The sequence below is a fragment of the Microchirus variegatus genome (assembly GCF_963457635.1).
Source record: "Microchirus variegatus genome assembly, chromosome: 8".
Lineage (NCBI taxonomy): Eukaryota > Metazoa > Chordata > Actinopteri > Pleuronectiformes > Soleidae > Microchirus > Microchirus variegatus.
Genome location: NC_139809.1, coordinates 32504815 through 32531197, shown reverse-complemented (window position 1 = coordinate 32531197; position 26383 = coordinate 32504815). Strand labels below are relative to the sequence as shown.

At 46.5% G+C, this 26383-nt stretch overlaps 2 protein-coding genes across 3 annotated transcripts in view; both read right to left on the bottom strand.

Moving 5' to 3' along the window:
- Positions 1–1197: 1197 nt before the first annotated feature.
- lamb4 (laminin, beta 4) lies at positions 1198–18558 on the bottom strand (the record flags this gene model as incomplete). The annotated part of the gene is made up of 35 exons (XM_083894370.1): positions 1198–1403; positions 2954–3082; positions 3206–3359; positions 4616–4780; positions 4846–4981; positions 5054–5261; positions 5384–5528; positions 5624–5818; positions 5891–6084; positions 6159–6337; positions 6855–7224; positions 7309–7405; positions 7467–7684; positions 7796–8020; positions 8559–8719; positions 9096–9321; positions 9395–9538; positions 9626–9797; positions 10299–10410; positions 10743–10870; positions 11130–11310; positions 11388–11509; positions 11949–12126; positions 12661–12740; positions 12822–12925; positions 13050–13205; positions 13289–13477; positions 13915–14038; positions 14125–14354; positions 14422–14511; positions 14878–15073; positions 15153–15226; positions 17351–17486; positions 18255–18457; positions 18540–18558. The coding sequence occupies 35 exons, from the start codon at positions 18556–18558 to the stop codon at positions 1198–1200; spliced, it is 5646 nt and encodes a 1881-aa protein (XP_083750496.1).
- A 5166-nt stretch (positions 18559–23724) lies between these two features.
- Positions 23725–26383, bottom strand: part of nup160 (nucleoporin 160) — an 18834-nt gene continuing 16175 nt past the window's right edge. For both annotated transcript variants that reach the window (XM_083893459.1, XM_083893460.1), the window contains exons 31-34: positions 24342–24483; positions 24136–24261; positions 23941–24039; positions 23725–23859 (exon numbers count right to left, since the gene is read on the bottom strand). In XM_083893459.1, coding sequence (XP_083749585.1) covers positions 23776–23859; positions 23941–24039; positions 24136–24261; positions 24342–24483 — 451 coding nt within the window. In that variant the 3' untranslated portion in view covers positions 23725–23775. The remainder of the gene's footprint in view (positions 23860–23940; positions 24040–24135; positions 24262–24341; positions 24484–26383) is intronic.

The following is a 26383-nucleotide window of genomic DNA, read 5'->3' as shown; positions in this document are numbered from 1 at the left end:
CACTTTATCTGGTGATGTAATCTGATTACATATTAACATCCACTTTATCTGGTGATGTTATCTGATTACATATTAACATCCACTTTATCTGGTGATGTAATCTGATTACATATAAACATCCACTTTATCTGATGATGTAATCTGATTACATATAAACATCCACTTTATCTGGTGATTTAATGTGATTAATTATTAACATCCACTTTATCTGGTGATGTAATCTGATTACATATAAACATCCACTTTATCTGGTGATGTAATCTGATTACATATAAACATCCACTTTATCTGGTGATTTAATCTGATTACATATAAACATCCACTTTATCTGGTGATGTAATCTGATTACATATAAACATCCACTTTATCTGGGGATGTAATCTGATTACATATAAACATCCACTTTATCTGGGGATGTAATCTGATTACATATAAACATCCACTTTATCTGGTGATTTAATGTGATTAATTATTAACATCCACTTTATCTGGTGATGTAATCTGATTACATATAAGCATCCACGTTATGCGCTGTGGGTGGAGGGTTTCCCAACCCCGCCCACAGGGGGAGGGGCTCCCACAGGCGGGATTTGTTTAATGAAAAAAACTCTGAATCTGATGAATCACAGCTGATTGATGTGGATTCCAGGTGTGAACGGGAAGAACGCGCACACACACACACACGCACTCACACGCACACGCACGCACACACACACACACAGTAAAACCTCGAAGCTTAAATTCGATGAAATCAAACTAAAAGTGACTTTTTCTGATTATTATAAAGTGACATTTAATCCGATTATATTCCAGACTGAAGGTTTGAAAGCGTTTGTGTTTCATTAAATTGAAGTTTAATCACCTGACTGATTCAATAATCACTTTCAATGTTTTCACGACATGAAGTTGACGTGAACGTTAACCTGATTTAATCATCAAATTCACTGAAATCAGCTGATCTCAGGTCAGATTAAATCTCTTATCTCTGAGCGACTCTTTCTTTGTTCTTCAACTTCAGAAAAACTTTTTTTCAAAACAAAAAAAAACTTCTCTCTTTGTGCAAATCATCGATCATCGATCACTAACTCTTCATCTGATTTCAACTGAATTCAAACATTAAATTAATGAACTGTGACGTCACTAAAAAAATGTGAATGAAAACTCACCGAGAAGAAGAGCGACGTGAAACATGATCGTTCACCTGGAAACAAAACGAGAGTCCACGAGAGTCCACGGGAGTCCACGAGAGTCCACGAGAGTCCACGGGAGTCCACGAGAGTCCACGGGAGTCCAGAAGAGAACGTGAGGCTCGGTGGTCTCTGCAGAGACTGAGACCCGGACTCTGAGACCCGGACTGTTCACATTCACCGGTAACTTCACCTCAGGGCAACCACCACACAGGACTTTCAAAATAAAAGGCGGAGAGTGCAGTGAAATACACGAGAGAGATTTACAGAGAAATAGTGTGACGTCATCACTGATAGAATATAAATATGCAAATGTTAGAAAATAAAACAACAAACAGAAGTCATGAAAAATAGAAAAACACGTCAATGTTTGAAACGCTCTGCTTTTATTTTGAAAAACAACAAATGACCAGACTTCCACCATCTCCTCACAGTCTGATGACGTCACAGACACACGATCAAATCAGTGTTTATCTGTTTTCATTCATCTGTTTAACACACACACACACACGCACGCACACAGACACACACACACTCACTCACTCACTCACACACACACACACTCACTCACTCACTCACTCACTAAGTCACACACACACACTCACTCACACACAGACAGACACACACACACCCTCACTCACAGACACACACACTCACACAGACACACACACTCACACAGACACACACACAGACAGACACACACACACCCTCACTCACAGACACACACCCTCACTCACAGACACACACACTCACACAGACACACACACACACACACAGACTCACACAGACACACACTCACACCGACACACACACACACACTCACACAGACATACACTCACACAGAAACACACTCACACAGACACACACACTCACACAGACACACACTCACAGACATACACACACACACACAGACATACACTCACACAGAAACACACACTCACACAGACACACACTCACAGACACACACACTCACACAGAAACACACTCACACAGACACACACTCACAGACATACAGACACACACTCACACAGAAACACACTCACACAGACACACACTCACAGACACACACACTCACACAGAAACACACTCACACAGACACACACTCACAGACATACACACACACATTTTTCTCCTCAAGATTCTACAGACAATAGACATTCCTGACTCCTGACCCCCCCCCACACCCCACACACACCACACACACACACACACACAAGTACTTGTCCTTTGTTGTTGCAGGTGAGGTTTAAATGTGGGGGAGGTGTGTGTGTGTCTGTGTGTGTGTGTGTGTGTGTCTTTAATGTCTCCTCAAACGATGATCTGCTCTCTGATTGGTTGACAGCTTGTCTCTGCAGGTCACCACACACACACACACACAGACACACACACTTTCCAGTACACTGCAGTATTTATGCAGTACACTCAGTACACTGAGCAGAACTAACGACTCAAACACAACACGACAAAGTGTCATCAAAAGAAAACTGAGGATGTTTCGTTAGAAACAAAATGATCACATTAATTATTCATTTATTACTCATTTATGCTCAACAACATTTTTGACACAGAAAACTTAGAAAAGCTTATAATCCTGTCCTGCACAGCATCGCCCTCTGGTGGGGCCGTGCAAAGACAACACTGGTACACTGTAGTATTTATGCAGTACACTGTAGTATGTATGCAGTACACTGTAGTACTGTAGTATTTATGCAGTACACTGTAGTATTTATGCAGTACACTGTAGTACTGTAGTATTTACGCAGTACAGTCGGTGTATTCTTTGGCCCGTGTAGAGATTTCTCGTCGCAGTGACTCAGCAGTTTTCAAAAGGTCAAACACTTCCATGACCTTTTGTTCTTTTCTTCTGATCAGAAGCTGGATTTTCTCATCGAGACCTGAACACACACACACACACACACACACACACACACACACACACACACACACACACTGCTACTTAACATCTATGTCCAAACACAGTTCCATTATCCCAGAATGCTAACATGCTAAAGTTTTACCTCGTAACTGGACAAACTTGTGGTCCACCTGACGCTTCATGTCCTCGACTTCTTCGATGATGTTCTTCACTCGTTCTCCAGCTTCACCGTGAAGAACCTGAGAGGAGTTTTTCTTCTTCAACATCTCAAACATCTTCATCGCCTCCTCCACTTCCTGTGAGAGACGTCAGTCACATGACACACTTCCTGTCAGTCACATGACACACTTCCTGTCAGTGTTGAACACACTTCCTGTCAGTCACATGACACACTTCCAGTCAGTCACATGACGCACTTCCTGTCAGTCACATGACACACTTCCTGTCAGTCACCTGACACACTTCCTGTCAGTCAAATGACAAACTTCCTGTCAGTCACCTGACACACTTCCTGTCAGTCAAATGACAAACTTCCTGTCAGTCACCTGACACACTTCCTCTCAGTCACGTGACATACAGTTGTTTTGTCTGTAGTTCTGTCAGTTTTGTCAGTAGTTCTGTGTCAGTTGTTTTGTCTGTAGTTCTGTGTCAATTGTTTTGTCAGTAGTTCTGTCAGTTGTTTTGTCAGTAGTTCTGTGTCAGTTGTTTTGTCTGTAGTTCTGTGTCAGTTATTTTGTCAGTTGTTTTGTCTGTAGTTCTGTGTCATTTGTTTTGTCAGTAGTTCTGTGTCAGTTGTTTTGTCTGTAGTTCTGTCAGTTGTTTTGTCTCTAGTTCTGTGTCACTTGTTTTGTCAGTAGTTCTGTCAGTTGTTTTGTCTGTAGTTCTGTGTCAGTTGTTTTGTCAGTAGTTCTGTGTCAGTTGTTTTGTCTGTAGTTCTGTGTCAGTTATTTTGTGTCAGTTGTTTTGTCTGTAGTTCTGTGTCAGTTGTTTTGTCTGTAGTTCTGTGTCAGTTGTTTTGTCAGTAGTTCTGTGTCAGTTGTTTTGTCTGTAGTTCTGTGTCAGTTGTTTTGTCTGTTCTGTCAGATGTTTTGTCAGTAGTTCTGTGTCAGTTGTTTTGTCTCTAGTTCTGTGTCAGATGTTTTGTCTGTAGTTCTGTGTCAGTTGTTTTGTCAGTAGTTCTGTGTCAGTTGTTTTGTCTGTTGTTCTGTCAGATGTTTTGTCAGTTGTTTTGTCTGTAGTTCTGTCAGATGTTTTGTCAGTAGTTCTGTGTCAGTTGTTTTGTCTGTAGTTCTGCGTCAGTTGTTTTGTCTGTTGTTCTGTGTCAGATGTTTTGTCTGTAGTTCTGTGTCAGTTGTTTTGTCTGTAGTTCTGTGTCAGTTTTGTCAGTAGTTCTGTGTCAGATGTTTTGTCTGTTGTTCTGTGTCAGTTTTTTTGTCTGTTGTTCTATGTCAGTTGTTTCGTCAGTAGTTCTGTGTCAGATGTTTTGTCAGTAGTTCTGTGTCAGTTGTTTTGTCAGTAGTTCTGTGTCAGTTGTTTTGTCTGTAGTTCTTACCCTTGTGTCTGTGGCCTTTAAAGCCGTCTGTGCTGCGTCTCGAGCGGTTCTTGCAGTTTCTCTGCTCTGGTCATTTTTCTCCTTCAGATCGTTGATGTCATTTTTCAGATCTTCAGCTCGAATCATCGTCAGCTTCATGTCGACTTTGAGGACTTTGTCTTTGATCTAAAACAAAGATGAGGTGAAACACGGCCACAATGGATTCTAATCATCATATTTGAGATATTTACGTCTTGGATTAGGTCTGTGCTCGTGTCTGTGCTTCGACTGGCTGTTTCCAGGTCATCGTTTGCTTTGTTCTGAGCTTTCTCTGCATCATAGATGTTTCTCCTGACGTCCGTCACATCTAAATCCTTCATGTTCTCCCTGAACACAGAAAACAAGAAGAAACGTCAGGATTTAAACGTCAGGATTTAAATGTCAAGATTTGTTTCTCACTTCAAGTCTTGAGCTTTCTGCAGCAGACGCAGAGAAACTTTCTCATTTTCCTGCAGCTTCTTCACGTCCTTCTTCACACGTGAGATGTTTGAAAGAAGATTGTTGATTTGACGGATCATTGACTGAACGTGAGCAGGAGACTGTGGAAGCTGAAGGTCCACGACGGCCTGGGCCATGTTCTCGATGTCTTCTGGAGGAACCGTGTGGTCTGTGAGGAGACACAAGGCAAAGATGATGATGATGATGATGATGATGATGATGATGATGGAAACAGCTCCACCCCTCCCTTCCATCACAGCAGATCAGATTATCTGATTAATAAACACTCACCTGTCAGGTAATCTTTGGCTCGCTGGATCCACTCCCGGGTTTTGTTTTTCTCTCTCTCTAAAGACTCCAGTCCGTGGCTGATCTTCTCCTGAGAGTCTTTGGCCTGGTCTGTGGTCGTCTGTGCTGCCTCTCTGACTTTGTCCACCTAAAGTAACAGGTCATCATAATGGGTCACTATGTGTCACCCTCAAAAAGGGGGAGGAGTTATTTTCTGTTGACATCACACACGTGAAAACCTGCCTTGGTCCAGGACTGGTCCAAACCCGGGCTGAGTGAGGCCAGTTGTTCTTTTGCCCTCTGGGTCGTTTCTAAAGCCGTCTGACTGACAGGAACCGCTCCATCCAGACCTGGTCCTCCACCCAGACCTGGTCCTCCACCCAGACCTGGTCCTCCACCCAGACCTGGTCCTCCACCCAGACCTGGTCCTCCACCGACCTGCATCAGGGTGGTCACATGATAAAGAGACCCTGTGGGATGAAGCTGGAGAACATGGAGAGGAACCCTCACCTGTCGACTGAGCTTGACCACACTGAGCTCTTTGATCTTCTTGTCCAGAGGACTCAGATCTCTGCACTGACTCAGTTTGTGTTCCACTTCCTGTCTGGTCTCCATGGAAACCTCTAAAGCTTTGCGAGCCACAGTTACTCTGTTCTCGTCCAACAGAGCGTTTTTCACAAGCTCCTGGATCTCATCTCGTAGCTCTGGAGGAGGAGGCGGAGTTTGCACTTTTACTTTAGCACTTTAGCTAGGTTCTTCTAAGCATGTAAAGCTTTACCTTCCACATCTTCATCGTCGTCATCATCATCATCATCATCGTCTGGGTCCTCCATCAGTTTCTCTTTCAGGTTCTTTAGCAGTTTGTTGAATTCCCAACGAATGTTGTCAATTTCAGTGTTGAGAAGAGAAGACGAGTCGATCAGGATCACGTTCGGGTCGACGGCCTCTCGCAACTTCCTGAAAGAGACGACATTTACAACACAATTATTTAATTAATAGCTAATCAAATCAGCTAATCAAATCAAGCTAATCCGATCAACAAATCAAATCAAACGAATCAGATCAGCTAATCAAATCAAGCTAATCAGATCAGCTAATCAGATCAGCTAATCAAATCAAGCTAATTAGATCAGCTAATCAGATCAGCTCATCAAATCAAGCTAATCAGATCAGCAAATCAAATCAAGCTAATCAGATCAGCAAATCAAGCTAATCAAATCGAGCTAATCAGATCAGCTTACCAGATCAGCTAATCAGATCAGGGTAATCAGATCAGCTAATCAAATCAAGGTAATCAGATCAGCTAACAATCTTCTATTCGTGCTCCAATCAATGATGAAATAAGACTCCTCCCCTCACTCATTTCTGCTTCACCCTCAGCTCCAGCTTGCTCTTGTTTGGTTAGCTTAGCACGCTGAGCCACCAGGTTCAAGTCAAAGTGCATCTTCAGTCAATTGTTTCTGTCTGAACTCACTCTATTTTCACACTCATCTTTTCCAGCTTCTCCAGTTTCTGCTCAGAGAGTCCACTCAGGTTTCTGAGGCCGTCCAACAGGAAGTGCATCTGCAGCGTTCGCCGCTGTTGACGACCGACTCCGGGCTGTCGCTCGCCATCGTAGACGGGGATTAACGTCGTCATCCTGCGAGCAGCTCGCTGGACGTCGGCGACGCTGTCGTTCCAGACGGCCGAGCAGGCGTGGCACCGCCCACAGGTCGGGAACGTGGACTCGTAACCGGAGGAACATTCGTCACAGAAGATTCCAGCGACTCCAGGTCGACACAGACATTCACCTGTGTCAGGGTCACATGACGGACGCCGGCTTCCCTCCAGGTTACATTCACACGCTGAGAAGACGACGAAGGGTTAAAAAACACAGAAACTGCACAGAAAACACAGTGTTGAGTGGGTGCGTTTGATTTATCCCTCACAGACACACTGCAGCTCAGGATTCCCAAAGTGGTTTTCTCCACATTCGTCACATTGTCTCCCTCCAAACTCAGGAAGACAAGGACACTGTCCTGTCACCTGGAGACATCACAGTCGTTAGTCATGTTATTATTGACACTTTGATGTTTCAGGTCCTCACCTTGTTGCATATGGAGGAGGCGGAGTTAACGGCATCGCAGCCACAGCGCCGACATCCTGACGATCCGTCCAGGTTCCAGAATCCGTCCTCACAGGAGTCACAGAGGACGTCCATCACTCCTGTCCTGCATGGACACTGTCCTGTCGTCTCATCGCAGAAACAAGGACTTCCCACAGGACAATGGGTCACTTTGGTTCCACGACGGTCACAGGAACATTCTGTCAAATACAAGTAAAATATATTTCATTTCAATTCAGCGTCTGATAGAGCAGTTCATCTCAGAGAGCTCTAGCGCCCCCTGTCTTTCTGAATGAAGATGTTTTTCTTACCTTTGCAGTCTTGCAGCAGAGCGTTGCCGTGGTAACCAGGTCTGCAGCGTTGGCAGCTTGTTCCCGTGGTGTTGTGAAGGCAGCGCAGACATTCACCCGTCACAGAGTCACAGGCGTCGAGTTCTGACGCCTCGATGTTGTCGTTACAATCGCACTCTTCACAGCTGACGCCGGCCACAGTCAGGTCGCCATAGTAACCAGGAGCACATCTGTCACACCGTGGGCCTGAAAGTACGTTTATCTCTTTATGTTCACACGAAAACACCTGTTCACTCACCTGAGGCAGTACTGACCCTCACCTGAGGCAGTACTGACCCTCACCTGTCAGTACTGACCTTCACCTGAGTCAGTACTGACCCTCACCTGTCAGTACTGACCTTCACCTGAGTCAGTACTGACCTTCACCTGAGGCAGTACTGACCTTCACCTGAGGCAGTACTGACCCTCACCTGTCAGTACTGACCTTCACCTGAGGCAGTACTGACCTTCACCTGAGGCAGTACTGACCTTCACCTGAGGCAGTACTGACCCTCACCTGAGGCAGTACTGACCCTCACCTGTCAGTACTGACCTTCACCTGAGGCAGTACTGACCCTCACCTGAGGCAGTACTGACCTTCACCTGTCAGTACTGACCTTCACCTGAGTCAGTACTGACCTTCCCCTGTCAGTACTGAACTTCGCCTGAGGCAGTACTGACCTTCACCTGTCAGTACTGACCTTCACCTGAGTGAGTACTGACCCTCACCTGAGTCATGTCTCACCTGTGTGCCCCTCCCTGCAGTTACACATCACACTGGTGGATTGTGGGTCGTGTTGACAGGAAGTGGCAAAGAATGGTCCACTGGCCTGAGCGTCTGGACACAAACAGGGTTCACAGGTCAGTCTGGATGCTGCAGGGTTTCCATAGTAACCGTCCACACACCTGCATGAGAGACACAAGAGTCATCATTATGACGTCATGAGGACTTTGTTTAGTTTGTTGTATATGTATGTATGTATATATGTACATATATGTATGTATATATCTATGTTTATATGTATATGTATGTATATGTTTATATCTATGTTTATATGAATATGTATGTATATATGTATGTATATATGTATGTGTATATATATGTATATATGTATGTATGTATATATGTATGTATATATATATATATATGTATGTATGTATATATATGTATGTATGTATGTATAGATATGTATGTATATATATGTATGTATATATTTGTATATATGTATGTATATATGTATATATGTATGTACATACAGTATATGTATGTATAGTGTGTAACCTGTCACATCGTGGTCCAGCAGCGTTCTCTCTGCAGTGACATCGCCCCGTGGCGTCGTCACACTCTGATAAACCGTCACAGTCACACGGTCGACACTCAGGGAAACTCCAGAACCCAAAGTGACAGCGATCACAGCGTGGACCCGTCGCCTCTGAACCACACACACACTGACCTTTGACCTGGTCACACAGAGGCGTGACTGAACCGCGAGGGTCACACTCACACGCTGCAAACACACACACACACATTTGTAAACGTCATCTTGATGAAGACGTGTCCAAACGTTCTGAGGTTCTTACGTTTGCAGCCATCGGGTCCGAAGCCAAAAGTCAACGGTGCACAGGTATCACAGCAACGGCCAATCACATTTGGCTTACATTCACAGGCTCCGCCCAGTTTATTGCACGACGGTCCAACAGAACCAGTGAGGTCACATCTGCAAACTGAGCACAGGAAGAAGAGAGAATGAAGACGTTTGAAGACGTTTGAAGACATTTGAAGACGTCAGACTGTGACGATGTTGGACCGACCCACTGCTCCACGGTGGATCTGAGCCGACATGATCTTCATCAGTCCTTCACAACGTTCTGGTAGTGACGCCTGCGGCTGGAGCTCAGCAGCCAATCCAACGCAGCGGAACGATTCACTGTGAGTCTGAGAGCAGACGTTCTGGACCCACTCCACTGCAGGAACCAGACCCATCTGGAATTGAGAAGAGGAACATCAGGGTGACGTCATCAGATGTTTTGTGGTTACCCTGCAGGGTCAGGGTCAGGTTCAGGGTCAGGGTCAGGGTAACCCTGCAGGGTCAGGGTCAGTGTCAGGGTTACCCTGCAGGGTCAGGGTCAGGTTAACCCGTCAGGGTCAGGGTCAGGGTTAGGGTCAGGGTCAGGGTAACCCTGCAGGGTCAGGGTCAGGGTTAGGGTCAGGGTCAGGGTAACCCTGCAGGGTCAGGGTCAGGGTAACCCTGCAGGGTCAGGGTCAGTGTCAGGGTTACCCTGCAGGGTCAGTGTCAGGGTCAGGGTCAGGGTCAGGGTAACCCTGCAGGGTCAGGGTCAGGGTAACCCTGCAGGGTCAGGGTCAGGGTCAGGGTTAGGGTCAGGGTCAGGGTCAGGGTAAGGGTCAGGGTCAGGGTCAGGGTAACCCTGCAGGGTCAGGTCAGGGTCAGGGTCAGGGTCAGGGTTACCCTGCAGACTGACTCACTGAGTCGATCAGGACGAACGATCCGTCTGATCCACTTGGTTTTTCAAAGACCAAATCCACGACGTAGACTCCACCTGCGTTCAGACACACTGTGGAGTCCAGAATTCCTGTCCTGGAGACAAAGACCACAGACATGTTCATCACAGGGTTAGACTCCGCCTCTTCACCTTATGTCAGCTGTGATTGGCTCCAGTCGTTTCCTTCAGTACCTTTGATTTCCTCTAGATGGCACAGTTTACACCTCATACACTTTTGTTGAATTGTGTCATTTCATTTCAAGTTTTCAAAAATCTTTTATTATTTTAATATTTGATGATAGTTTAGTTTGCAAAACTGGCGTTTTTGTAAAAAAAAAAACATTATTAACGTAAAAACATAGCGATATATGTGACCCTGGGTAATATTTTATGATATTATATTATACATCTGTGATTTTTCTCTCACCTGGAGTTTCCAGAGAGAATCACATGTTCACTTCCTGTTAGCTCACTTCCTGTTAGCTTACTGCTGCAGCCGCGGTCACCTGGTGACATCATCACGATGCTGACTGAAGCGAGCCAATCAGATGGAGTCTGTAGAAATGACATTTTCAAAATAAAACCATTCATGTCATCATTAAACCTGCTGTAGGTGAGTTGTCGTTTAGCTAACTTCCTGTCTTTTGCTAATGTTAGCATTCGCCCCCCCCACACACACACACACACCACTGCACTCCAGTGTTTTTGTTTGAGGGGGCGGGGCATATTTTTTCTCAGCTTTTGCGATATTAAAATAATTATTAAATATGTGAAGATTCTGATCCATAAACTCAACCAGAACCATTTTCCTCACCTCTGCCTCGTAGCGAATCACAAGCTGGTAATCCATTGAAGACGGCAGGTTATCCACAGTGAAGCGAAGCCCCGCCCCCTCCAAAACTCTGACCAATCCCAGGCCAGTCCAGGTCACTTCCTGATTAGCTGTTCTCTGACGCGCAACAACCTGCACGGCGTGACCCGGATCTGAAGGGATTCTGGACGACTGCAGGTCCAAATACAACATCACAGGTCAATGTTGTTCGGAGCGTCCTCATTGGTCCAAACCAATCACATGACATCACCTCTTACCCGCCTCCTCCTGCGCCGCGACCTTTGAACCAGGACAACTCGTCCATTTGAAATGTGAAAGTCAAATCCCTGATTTCTGAAGTACTCCTCACACTGAGGGTTCACCTGAAAATACACACAAGTACTTCACACAAAGTACTTCACACAAAGTACATACAAATATACACAAAATACCTAAAGTACTCCTCACACGGAGGGTTCACCTGAAAATACACACAAGTACTTCACACAAAGTACATACAAATATACACAAAATACCTAAAGTACTCCTCACACGGAGGGTTCACCTGAAAATACACACAAGTACTTCACACAAAGTACTTCACACAAAGTACATACAAATATACACAAAATACCTAAAGTACTCCTCACACTGAGGGTTCACCTGAAAATTTGCACAAGTACTGCATATTGTATTTGTTTGGTAGTTAAGTGTATTAATGCCTGATAGGTTTAAATGCAGTAATACATAGTAAGTACACAGTAGTACTGCAGTAATACATAGTAAGTACACAGTAGTACTACAGTAAAACGTGGTGTTTACCAGAAAAGATGAGGATGGAGTTTTTGTTGGAGAACTTCTTCCGAGCACAGGAGCAGCAAGCTCCGCCTCATACAGGAAGTAGTCTAGTGAAGGCAGGAAGTAGCCGGGGGCGGGGTCAGAGCAGCGTCGACCAATCATGTTCGGTAAACAGTGACACTGTCCGTCGTCTGGAGAACATCTGAAGACATGAAGACAAAGTAACTGACAAAGTAACTATGTAACAAAGTAACTTTGTAACAAAGTAATTAATAAAGTAACTCTGTTACAAAGTAACTGAGTAACAAAGTGATCAGAACATTGATAACAATCAGAAAGAAAACACATCAATGACCTGATGAGGCTCAGAGAATCCTGAACCAGGACTGTGACTCTAATCCTGAATCTAATCCTGAATCTGATCAGAGATTATCTCAATTAACCTGGTTGAGTTTGAGTTCTGAATACCGATGTCATTTTGTTTCATATATATATATATATGTATATATATATATATATATATACATATATATATATGTATATATGTATATATATGTATATATATATAACCCTAACCCTATATACACACACAGTACATAGAGTGACAGTGATGAGGCACCAGGATTAATCTTAAATCTAGCTGTTAGCCTGTTAGCTTGGTCTTGTAGCACAGGACTAAATCTCCATGGTGATTTAGTGAAAACAAACGTTGACAGACGTTAGCTAGCTTACGTACACGCTGCTGAGAGCTCCGCCCACATCACAGTCACAGGGTGAACACCTGAACACTGAGTTTCCTAAACCCCAGTAACCTGTCTGAACACACACACACACACACACAGTGTTATTCTAGTTGTTGTCGTTGTTGTTATTGTTATTTGTTCAGATAAAACTGACCACACATCGATCGCACAGTGGTCCGCTCGCCAGAGGTCCACATTCACAACTTCCTGTCAGCTGATCACATGACCCAACGCTTCCTAAGGGATGACACCTGCATGCTGAAACACACACACACACACACACACACACACACATACACACACACAGAGACACACACACACACACACCCACAGTTAGCCTCTGCGTTGTTTACGTTCAGACGATGTAAACAAACACACAAACCTTCACATCCGTCCTCGTCGTCTCGACTCAGACCAAAGAATCCGTGTTTGCATCGATCGCAGCGCTGACCTTCGACGTTGTGTTTACACACACACTGACCGCTCACAGCATCACACACGCCGTCGCCATGGGAACCGTCTGTGTCACAGTCACAGGCTGAAAGCAGGAAGTGACATCATCATCATCACCACGGTGCCGTCACACAGAGAAACATCACGTGTCAACACGATCGTACGTACGTGTGCAGGCGTGAGGGTCGTCCTCCGCTCTCTGAGGGTCACCATAAAAAGATGGACGACATCGCTCGCACTGAGGCCCCGCCCTCTCGTTCAGACACTTATCGCACACGCCGCCGCTAGCTCCGCCCGTCGCCTCAAAACGAGCCGCGTCGAAATGACACGAGTGTGAGTGACCGTGACAGTTACATCCTGAGGGACGACAAACACACAACTGTCACACAACTGTCACGCAACTGTCACGCAACTGTCACAAACTGTCACGCAACTGTCACAAACTGTCACACAACTGTCACAAACTGTCACAAACTGTCACGCAACTGTCACGCAACTGTCACAAACTGTCACACAACTGTCACACAACTGTCACAAACTGTCACAAACTGTCACACAACTGTCACAAACTGTCACACAACTGTCACAAACTGTCACACAACTGTCACACAACTGTCACACAACTGTCACACAACTGTCACACAACAACTGTCACGCAACTGTCACACAACTGTCACAAACTGTCACACAACTGTCACAAACTGTCACACAACTGTCACACAACCACATATAAGACATAAACACACATAAACACGACTGTCACAAACTGCTGATGAAAGAATGAAATCTCGTACTCCTGCACACATCATCTGTGTGTCCTTCCCCTCCCGGCCTCCAGGGGGAGTCGTGGTGAAACTCCTTACATGTGTCACAGTTGTGTCCGGCTGTGTTGTGCTGACAAACACACTGACCATGAATCTGCACAACAAACGTTTGAGGGTGAGCTCATTTTCAACAAAAGATTAGAATATTAATGTTTATTTTTGAGAAAGAGCTGAGAACACAACCATGCCAGTGTGGGCGTGTCCGTGGGCGTGTCCGTGGGCGTGTCCTGCGTGGACAGGCGTGCAGCGGCTGCCGTGTCCGTGACAGAAGCAGCTTCCTTGAACCACCATGTTATAAAGAGCGTAGTAATATTTGTTGTCGGGGTTTCTGCGTCTGCGACTCAGCAGCGTGTCGCCGAGCGTGAAGAGACGAGTTAAGTTCACGCGAATGTTTGTTAGCGTGATTAGATCTGAGGACAAAAGTGTTAGCGTGATATTTAACATGTAACATTAACATATAACAACGTTAAAGCTTACCTTGGATATTCGGAGCATCAGGGCTTTGAATTTCAAAGATGGGATCCAGTGCTTTCAGCACCACCTGGTGGACATAGAGAGGATGAACAGCTGAACGATGACACTGGTCAACTTTTTGTTGGTTTGCAAATATTTTCAACGGATCCTTGTTCAGGGTGAACAAGACTATTATGATGGTAAATTTCAAGTCATTCTGAGATACTTTTTGTTTTTTTGAAGAAAGTCAGTTCACTGTCAAAGTGCATCAGGGGAAATGGATCATTTCATGAATTTAAAAAATTCATTAAAATTATTCCTTACGAAGTTTGCAAATATTTTCAACAGATCCTTGTTCAGGGCGATGCTGACTATTATCATTGAAAATAATAATAATATTAATATTATTCCTATTAATAATATTAATATTTAATAATAATATTAAGTATGTACTCATATTATTAGCACACATGTCCATACAGGTCACCTGTCCATCAGTGGATGGTTCTGACCCAGAGTATCTGCCGTCACAGATGATGTCATCCACGTGGTCAGCTGACTCTCTGGACGCTGACGGGAAATGAAGCCAACAATCGTCAGAGAAATAACGAAACACTTTCCACGTTCGTCCAAAGTCCTTTGATCTCTCCACCAACATGGCGGCTGGACGGAAACTCTGAAGGAACAAGGACAGGAAGTGACCTTTGACCCTGTGGCTCCTTTAGTCTGACCTTTGACCTGAACAGGTGCTTTACCTTAAAGGTGAGAACCATGTGACTGAACTGGAAAACTGTCTCCAGATCTAAGCGGATGCTGACGTGATGAACACCTGCAGAGACATGAGATCACATGACGATAACATGACATCACATGAGGTCACATGACGTCACATGACGGTCACATGACGATCACATGATCACATGACAATCACATGACGATCACGAGATAACATGACGGTCACATGACGGTCACATGAGGTCAGATGACGGTCACGAGATAACATGACGATCACATGACATCACATGACGGTCACACGACGATCACATGAGTCACATGATATGACATGACGGTCACATGAGGTCACATGACGGTCACATGACGATCACATGAGATCACATGAGTCACATGAGATCACATGATGGTCACATGAGGTCACATGACGGTCACATGACGATAACATGAGATCACATGAGGTCACATGACGTCACATGACGGTCACATGACGATCACATGATCACATGACAATCACATGACGATCACGAGATAACATGACGGTCACATGAGGTCACATGACGGTCACATAACGATCACATGAGATCACATGAGATCACATGAGATCACATGAGATCACATGAGATCACATGACGTCACATGAGGTCACATGACGATCACATGAGTCACATGAGTCACATGATATCACATGACGGTCACATGACGGTCACATGAGGTCACATGACGGTCACATGACGATCACATGAGATCACATGAGGTCACATGACGGTCACATGACGGTCACATGACGGTCACATGACGATCACATGAGATCATATGAGTCACATGATATCACATGACGGTCACATGACGGTCACATGAGGTCACATGACGGTCACATGACGGTCACATGACGATCACATGAGATCACATGAGGTCACATGACGGTCACATGACGGTCACATGACGATCACATGACGATCACAAGATAACATGACGGTCACATGACGGTCACATGAGGTCACATGACAGTCACGAGATAACATGACGATCACATGACATCACATGACGGTCACATGACGATCACATGAGTCACATGATATCACATGACGGTCACATGACGTCACATGACGGTCACATGACGTCACATGACGATCACATGAGATCACATGAGTCACATGAGATCACATGACGGTCACATGAGGTCACATGACGGTCACATGACGGTCACATGGCGGTCACATGACGGTCACATGACGATCACATGAGATCACATGACGGTCACGAGATAACATGACGATCACATGACATCACATGACGATCACATGACGATCACATGAGTCACATGATATCACATGACGGTCACATGACGTCACATGACGATCACATGAGATCACATAAGTCACATGAGATCACATGACGGTCACATGAAGTCACATGACGGTCACATGACGGTCACATGAGGTCACATGACGGTCACATGACGGTCACATGAGGTCACATGACGGTCACATGACGGTCACATGACGATCACATGAGATCACATGACGGTGACATGACGGTCACATGAGGTCACATGACGGTCACATGAGGTCACATGAGGTCACATGACGGTCACATGAGGTCACATGACGGTCACATGACGATCACATGAGATCACATGAGGTCACATGACGGTCACGAGATAACATGACGATCACATGACATCACATGACGATCACATGACGATCACATGAGTCACATGATATCACATGACGGTCACATGACGGTCACATGAGGTCACATGACGTCACATGAGATCACATAAGTCACATGAGATCACATGACGGTCACATGAAGTCACATGACGGTCACATGAGGTCACATGACGGTCACATGACGGTCACATGGCGGTCACATGACGATCACATGAGATCACATGACGGTCACATGACGATCACATGACGGTCACATGAAGTCACATGACGGTCACATGAGGTCACATGACGGTCACATGACGGTCACATGGCGGTCACATGACGATCACATGAGATCACATGACGGTGACATGACGGTCACATGGCGGTCACATGACGGTCACATGACGGTGACATGACGGTCACATGACGGTCACATGACGGTCACATGACGGTGACATGACGGTCACATGACGGTCACATGACGATCACATGACCACATGACAATCACATGACGATCACATGATCACATGACGATCACATGATGCTGATCCTCCTTCACTCACCGTTCTCAGACTGCCACCACTTGATTTTTCTCTCAGGGTCAAAGGTCGCGATGACATTCTGGATGCGGTGACTGTTCTGGTTGCTATGACGATCGTACGACAGACGAGAATCACACGTGAAACATTTCTGCTCCTCCTGAAGAAGAAAAGTATTTTCAGTTGATGACTAAGCCCCGCCCATAAACACAGACTGACCAATCACAGGCAAAGGTTAGGGAAACAAGGGTAAATATGGTAACATGGGTAACTATGGTAACAAGAGTAATTATGGTAACAAGGGTAACTATGGTAACAAGGGTAACTATGGTAACAATGGTAACAGTGGTAACAAGGGTAACTGTGGTAACAAGGTTAACTATGGTAACAAAGGTAACTATGGTAACTAGGGTAACTATGGTAACGGCTTACTATGGTAACAAGGGTAACTATGGTAACAAGGGTAACTATGGTAACAAGGGTAACTATGGTAACAAGGGTAACTATGGTAACCAGGGTTACTATGGTAACCAGGGTAACTATGGTAACTATGGTATGGGTCATGTAACGAGCACAGAGATGAAACTGGAGAAGAAGAAAAATGCAAAGATGATGAAGTGACAGATCAGAACATGTTTGAGAATGAAAGGATGAAGACGTCAGAGGAGAAGAAACAACATTCTTCTATCGTTCAATCACATCTGATGATCCACTGACTCCGCCTCTTCATCATCATCATCTTCAACATCTTCATCATTCACAAAACACAAATGTCAGGGGAGGGAGGAGCCTCAGCACTAACAGGGAGGAGCCTCAGCACTAACAGGGAGGAGCCTCAGCACGAACAGGGAGGAGCCTCAGACTTGTTGCTGGTATAGACGCGGAGGTCACGTACGCAGAAGGTTACGTTGTATATTTACAAAGTTACCTCCAGGTATCCGATGATGCAGTAGTCGTCAGGTCGGTCCAAACCACAGGTCGATGAGGCCGACAGCTGAGAAGCTCGGCCAATCATCAGGTCGCCCAACTGAGGGCGACAGAAACCACCGCTACACTGATCCTGAAGCTCCTGAAGCTCCTGAGGATCCTGAAGCTCCGGGATGATTTGTAGCTGTGTGACCGGGAGAAGAACTGAACAAAGATTTGTTTTAAATCAAATCTAGTTAGAGATAAACAAGACCAGTGACAGAGGATCAGATAAACTTAAACTCACTGATGAAGATGAAGATCATGTTTTCTCAAAGATGGTCTCTGGTGGAACCAGGTTTCAGAGGATCTGGCTCTGAAGATCTTTGTGGACTCAAGTTTTTAATGGATTCTGAAAAAAAAAAATGACAAGAAAAATTTTCATTTACATCATACCAGACCAGGACCAGCAAAGGACTAGATCCAGTCGAGGATCAAGACCAGGAGCAGACCAGGAACAAGACCAGGATCAAGACCAGGACCAGGGTTTGTATCTGGTTCAGTTTGTTCGTCACACGTCGTTAAACACTTGAAACTCTTTTGTCCTGAAGCCATAAATGCTCAGCTGATTCTTCATCATCATCATCATCTTCATCACAGACTCCTCAAACTGAGCTTCATTTAAATGTTTAAATGTTAATTTATTAGCATCAATAAAAAAGGTGAGATTTAATTTGTCAGATTCTGTTTGAACTTGTGCGATTTCTCGTCTTTAATCTGGTTTAACTGCATATTTGATGCTTTGGGGTTAGGGATGAACAGATTATCTGAAATAAACTCACCTTAATCTGGAGTTCATCATCATCATCATCATCATCATCATCCGTCCATTTAATCCACACATGAAGTCACAGATTAATCCTGCTAATCCTAACGTTAGCTAATCTTAACGTTAGCTAACGTTTGTGATCAGAGTGAAAAGGTGAGGACGTTTAGTCCTGCTGCTGCGAGAGAGACGAGAGAGACGAGAGAGACAGATCTGAACACGTCAGGACTCACCTGAGCTGAAGACAAGAAACAAGACTGCCTCAGGGGACAGAGACGAGAGAGACGAGAGACAAGAGACGAGAGGGACAAGAAACAAGACTGCCTCAGGGGACAGAGACGAGAGAGACGAGAGAGACGAGAGACAAGAGACGAGAGAGACGAGAGACAAGAGACAAGAGACGAGAGAGACAAGAGAGACGAGAGACAAGACTGCCTCAGGAGACAGAGACGAGAGAGACGAGAGAGACGAGAGACAAGAGACAAGAGACGAGAGAGACAAGAGAGACGAGAGACAAGACTGCCTCAGGGGACAGAGACGAGAGAGACGAGAGAGACGAGAGACAAGAGACGAGAGAGACGAGAGACAAGACTGCCTCAGGGGACAGAGACGAGAGAGACGAGAGACAAGAGACGAGAGGGACAAGAAACAAGACTGCCTCAGGAGACAGAGACGAGAGAGACGAGAGAGACGAGAGACAAGAGACAAGAGACGAGAGAGACGAGAGACAAGACTGCCTCAGGGGACAGAGACGAGAGAGACGAGAGAGACGAGAGACAAGACTGCCTCAGGGGACAGAGACGAGAGAGACGAGAGAGACGAGAGACAAGAGACGAGAGGGACAAGAAACAAGACTGCCTCAGGGGACAGAGACGAGAGAGACAAGAGACGAGAGACAAGACTGCCTCAGGGGACAGAGACGAGAGAGACGAGAGAGACGAGAGACAAGAGACGAGAGAGACGAGAGACAAGAGACAAGAGACGAGAGAGACAAGAGAGACGAGAGACAAGACTGCCTCAGGAGACAGAGACGAGAGAGACGAGAGAGACGAGAGACAAGAGACAAGAGACGAGAGAGACAAGAGAGACGAGAGACAAGACTGCCTCAGGGGACAGAGACGAGAGAGACGAGAGAGACGAGAGACAAGAGACGAGAGAGACGAGAGACAAGACTGCCTCAGGGGACAGAGACGAGAGAGACGAGAGACAAGAGACGAGAGGGACAAGAAACAAGACTGCCTCAGGAGACAGAGACGAGAGAGACGAGAGAGACGAGAGACAAGAGACAAGAGACGAGAGAGACGAGAGACAAGACTGCCTCAGGGGACAGAGACGAGAGAGACGAGAGAGACGAGAGACAAGACTGCCTCAGGGGACAGAGACGAGAGAGACGAGAGAGACGAGAGACAAGAGACGAGAGGGACAAGAAACAAGACTGCCTCAGGGGACAGAGACGAGAGAGACAAGAGACGAGAGACAAGACTGCCTCAGGGGACAGAGACGAGAGAGACGAGAGAGACGAGAGACAAGAGACAAGAGACGAGAGAGACGAGAGACAAGACTGCCTCAGGGGACAGAGACGAGAGAGACGAGAGAGACGAGAGACAAGAGACGAGAGAGACGAGAGACAAGACTGCCTCAGGGGACAGAGACGAGAGAGACAAGAGACGAGAGAGACGAGAGACAAGACTGCCTCAGGGGACAGAGACAAGAGAGACGAGAGACAAGAGACGAGAGGGACAAGAAACAAGACTGCCTCAGGGGACAGAGACAAGAGAGACGAGAGAGACGAGAGACAAGACTGCCTCAGGGGACAGAGACGAGAGAGACGAGAGACAAGACTGCCTCAGGGGACAGAGACAAGAGAGATGAGAGAGACGAGAGACGAGAGGGACAAGAAACAAGACTGCCTCAGGGGACAGAGACAAGAGAGACGAGAGAGACGAGAGACAAGACTGCCTCAGGGGACAGAGACAAGAGAGACGAGAGAGACGAGAGGGACAAGAAACAAGACTGCTTCAGGGGACAGAGACAAGAGACGAGAGGGACAAGAAACAAGACTGCCTCAGGGGACAGAGACAAGAGAGACGAGAGAGACGAGAGACAAGACTGCCTCAGGGGACAGAGACGAGAGAGACGAGAGACAAGACTGCCTCAGGGGACAGAGACAAGAGAGATGAGAGAGACGAGAGACGAGAGGGACAAGAAACAAGACTGCCTCAGGGGACAGAGACAAGAGAGACGAGAGAGACGAGAGACAAGACTGCCTCAGGGGACAGAGACAAGAGAGACGAGAGAGACGAGAGGGACAAGAAACAAGACTGCTTCAGGGGACAGAGACAAGAGACGAGAGGGACAAGAAACAAGACTGCCTCAGGGGACAGAGACAAGAGAGACGAGAGAGACGAGAGACAAGACTGCCTCAGGGGACAGAGACAAGAGAGACGAGAGAGACGAGAGACGAGAGGGACAAGAAACAAGACTGCCTCAGGGGACAGAGACAAGAAAGACGAGAGACAAGAGACGAGAGGGACAAGAAACAAGACTGCTTCAGGGGACAGAGACAAGAGACGAGAGGGACAAGAAACAAGACTGCCTCAGGGGACAGAGACAAGAGAGACGAGAGAGACGAGAGAGACAAGACTGCCTCAGGGGACAGAGACAAGAGAGACGAGAGAGACGAGAGACGAGAGGGACAAGAAACTAGACTGCCTCAGGGGACAGAGACGAGAGAGACGAGAGACAAGACTGCCTCAGGGGACAGAGACAAGAGAGACGAGAGAGACGAGAGGGACAAGAAACAAGACTGCCTCAGGGGACAGAGACAAGAAAGACGAGAGGGACAAGAAACAAGACTGCTTCAGGGGACAGAGACAAGAGACGAGAGGGACAAGAAACAAGACTGCCTCAGGGGACAGAGACAAGAGAGACGAGAGAGACGAGAGACAAGACTGCCTCAGGGGACAGAGACAAGAGAGACGAGAGAGACGAGAGGGACAAGAAACAAGACTGCCTCAGGGGACAGAGACAAGAGACGAGAGGGACAAGAGACAAGACTGCCTCAGGGGACAGAGACGAGAGAGACGAGAGACAAGAGACAAGAGGGACAAGAAACAAGACTGCCTCAGGGGACAGAGACAAGAGAGACGAGAGAGACGAGAGACAAGAGACGAGAGGGACAAGAAACAAGACTGCTTCAGGGGACAGAGACAAGAGACGAGAGGGACAAGAAACAAGACTGCCTCAGGGGACAGAGACAAGAGAGACGAGAGAGACAATAAAGAAGACTGCCTCAGGGGACAGAGACAAGAGAGACAAGAGACGAGAGGGACAATAAACAAGACTGCCTCAGGGGACAGAGACAAGAGAGACGAGAGAGACGAGAGACAAGACTGCCTCAGGGGACAGAGACAAGAGAGACGAGAGACGAGAGGGACAAGAAACAAGACTGCCTCAGGGGACAGAGACAAGAAAGACGAGAGACAAGAGACGAGAGGGACAAGAAACAAGACTGCCTCAGGGGACAGAGACGAGAGAGACGAGAGACAAGAGACGAGAGGGACAAGAAACAAGACTGCCTCAGGGGACAGAGACAAGAGAGACGAGAGAGACGAGAGACGAGAGACAAGAGACGAGAGGGACAAAAAACAAGACTGCTTCAGGGGACAGAGACAAGAGACGAGAGGGACAAGAAACAAGACTGCCTCAGGGGACAGAGACAAGAGAGACGAGAGAGACAATAAACAAGACTGCCTCAGGGGACAGAGACAAGAGACGAGAGGGACAATAAACAAGACTGCCTCAGGGGACAGAGACAAGAGAGACGAGAGAGAGGAGAGACAAGAGTTGAGAGAGACAAGAAACAAGACTGCCTCAGAGGACAACAGAGACGAGACAAGAGAGAAGTGAGAGACAAAAGACGAGAGCGACAAGAGACGAGAGAGACAAGACAGCCTCAGGGGACAGAGACAAGAGAGACGAGACTGCCTCAGGGGACAGAGACGAGAGAGACAAGACTGCCTCAGGGGACAGACACAACAGAGACAAGACGAGAGAGACAAGAGAGACGAGAGAGACAAGACTGCCTCAGAGGACAGAGACAACAGAGACAAGACAAGAGAGACGAGAGCGACAAGAGAGACGAGAGCGACAAGAGACGAGAGAGACAAGACAGCCTCAGGGGACAGAGACAAGAGAGACGAGAGAGACGAGAACCAAGGGACGAGAGAGACAAGAAACAAGACTGCCTCAGAGGACAGAGACAACAGAGAAAAGACAAGAGAGACAAGAGACATACAAGAGAGACGAGAGAGACAAGAGAGAAGTGAGAGACAAAAGACGAGAGCGACGAGAGACAAGAGAGAAGTGAGAGACAAAAGACGAGCGACAAGAGACGAGAGAGACAAGACAGCCTCAGGGGACAGACACAACAGAGACAAGACGAGAGAGACGAGAGAGATGAGAGAGACAAGACTGCCTCAGAGGACAGAGACAACAGAGACAAGAGACGAGACATGAGAGAAGTGAGAGACAAAGACGAGAGCGACAAGAGACGAGACGATAGAGACAAATCTGAACACGTAAGGACTAACTTGAGCTTCAACTGAAGTGTATTTTACTGCCTGTTAATAATAATACTAATAATAATAATGATCCAGATGAAGCCTTTATGGTAATCATGTGAAAAACTTTAATGAAAAACAGTAAAAAAACAAAGCTAACGACAGCTGAGCCTGCGATACGTGCTCTGGTCCAGCAGGTGGTGATATTCCTCCAGTTTGTCTCGAACTTTGTTATAAACCTTTTGAAAAAGAGAAAAAAAAGGTCAGGTGACTCAGCGTCATGTGACATCACACAGGAACAGGAAGTGGCGAGAACTCACGCTGCTGTTGGTCTGAGTGTCAGCGAGCGTCTGCAACAGCTGATCGATGGACGTGTACGGAAGCCACGCCCCCAAGACCGAGGTGGCAGAGAGGGGGCGCTGTGGAGTAAACAAACCATGACATCATCAAAATAAACATTGCCATCACACTGACGTCATCACTACGACCGGACACAACAGGACACCCTACACTACCTCGATTCCAAAGTAGGCGTGTCCTCGTCCCAGGACGGCGTCCACGTAGTCGAGGACGAGGTCAGATGCAGCGTCCAGGAGGTCAAAGTTCAGGTAGAGACGCAACAGAGACGAGGCGTCCACAGCCTGAGAGACACAAAGCATGATGGGAAAACAGCAACAACCAACGGACGATCGATCGGCTCAGATTGGCTGATTTCTCTCACCTTGTACGACTTGACCAGCCAATCAGGGAGCGGGACGCCATGAGTCAGCAATTTACTGATGACACAGCGATAAAACTGAGCGTTTGGAGACGGAAACCTGTCCAGGTACGAGGACAGAAGACGCCACGCCTCGTCTGTGGCGCTGTGGACAAAGACGTGAGAGAGAGACATGTGAGACATGTGAGACACGTGAGAGAGACATGAGACATGAGAGAGAGACATGTGAGACACGTGAGAGAGATGTGAAACATGTGAGAGAGACATATGAGAGAGACATGTGAGACATGTGAGACACGTGAGAGAGACATGAGACATGAGAGAGAGACATGTGAGACACGTGAGAGAGACATGAGAGAGAGACGTGAGACACGTGAGAGACACGTGAGAGACGTGAGAGAGACCTGAGACATGAGAGAGAGACCTGAGACATGAGAGAGAGACATGTGAGACATGTGAGAGAGACATGAGAGAGAGATATGTGAGACACGTGAGAGAGAGACATGTGAGACACGTGAGAGAGACATGAGACATGAGAGAGAGACATGTGAGACACGTGAGAGAGACATGAGACATGAGAGAGAGACATGTGAGACACGTGAGAGACATGAGCGAGACATGAGAGAGAGACCTGAGACATGAGAGAGAGAGATGTGAAACACGTGAGAGAGACATGAGCGAGACATGAGAGAGAGACATGAGACATGAGAGAGAGACATGTGAGACACGTGAGAGACATGAGCGAGACAGGTGAGACACATGAGAGACATGCGAGAGACATGTGAGAGACCTTGAACTTCCTGTTGAGCTAACCCTGGCGTGGTTAGCTGCTGCTGCTCTCCGGCTCCCCCTAACTCCCCTTTCTCCCCTTTCTTATCTTAACTGTTATCTGAACTTTTTTCGTCCTGACTCTGCAAACGATCTGTTAGCACCGCGTGTGTATATCTTTATGGACGTCTTTTACCTGTTGGTGGCGCTCTTACTCCTCCCGACCGTTATCTCCTGGTGCCTCTCACTCGCTCATCACCTGTGAGGCTTGTTCTCCTTTGGACTATTATGTCCATCTTATTAAATCCATCATCAGCTCTACTCCAATACACAGTTGCTGAGCTCTTCCAGCTTCGGTTTCATCCAACTGCCGATGCTGCACTTCTATCCGGACATCACTCGCCTGCCATATCGGAAATACATTCACCGTGGTTCCCGACGAAGCTTCCACATTGATGACTCCACTAACATAAACTCCATTTGGTCCACGAAACCCAGTCGACCGTGAATCTCTACCCGCAAAGTGGACCACAGTGTGTTAGCCCGCATTCCCAGAGCGGCGGCTAACGTTAGCTTATCCAACGACCGTTGCAACATTAAAGTAGGTTTAATTAACATCCGTTCTCTCACAAGCAAAGGACGTCTGCTCCAGGACCTGCTCCTCGACCGCAAGTATGACTTTTTATGTCTAACTGAGACGTGGCAACAACTTAATGATTTCTCTCAGCTCAATGAAGCTTCAACACCTGGGTTTGTTTACTCCAGTCAGCCCCGTCTCACCGGAAGAGGAGGAGGAAGATCTCGTCTGTCAAACTGATCTCATCTATCAGCCTCATTGCGACTCCTGCCCGTCTGACCACCATGGGGGCCAGAGCCTTCAGCCCATGGAACTCCCTCCCCCCGGCATCGGGAACATTGATTCATTCGCCATCTTCAAATCCCATCTGAAAACCACATTTTTTAACTCTCCAACTCTCTACCCTTTGCTCTTACCTTTTGTTATTTTTTTGTTATTTTTTATTTTGTTGTTGTACGTCGACCTTGAGTGTCTTGAAAGGCGCCTTAAATATAATGCATTATTATTATTATTATTATTATGTGAGAGACATGAGAGAGAGACACGTGAGAGAAACATGTGAGACACGAGAGACACATGTAAGAGAGACACGTGAGAGACATGAGAAACATGTGAGACACGAGAGAGACACCTGAGAGACACACGTGAGAGACATGAGAGAGACACATGTGAGAGAGACACGTAAGAGACATGTGAGAGA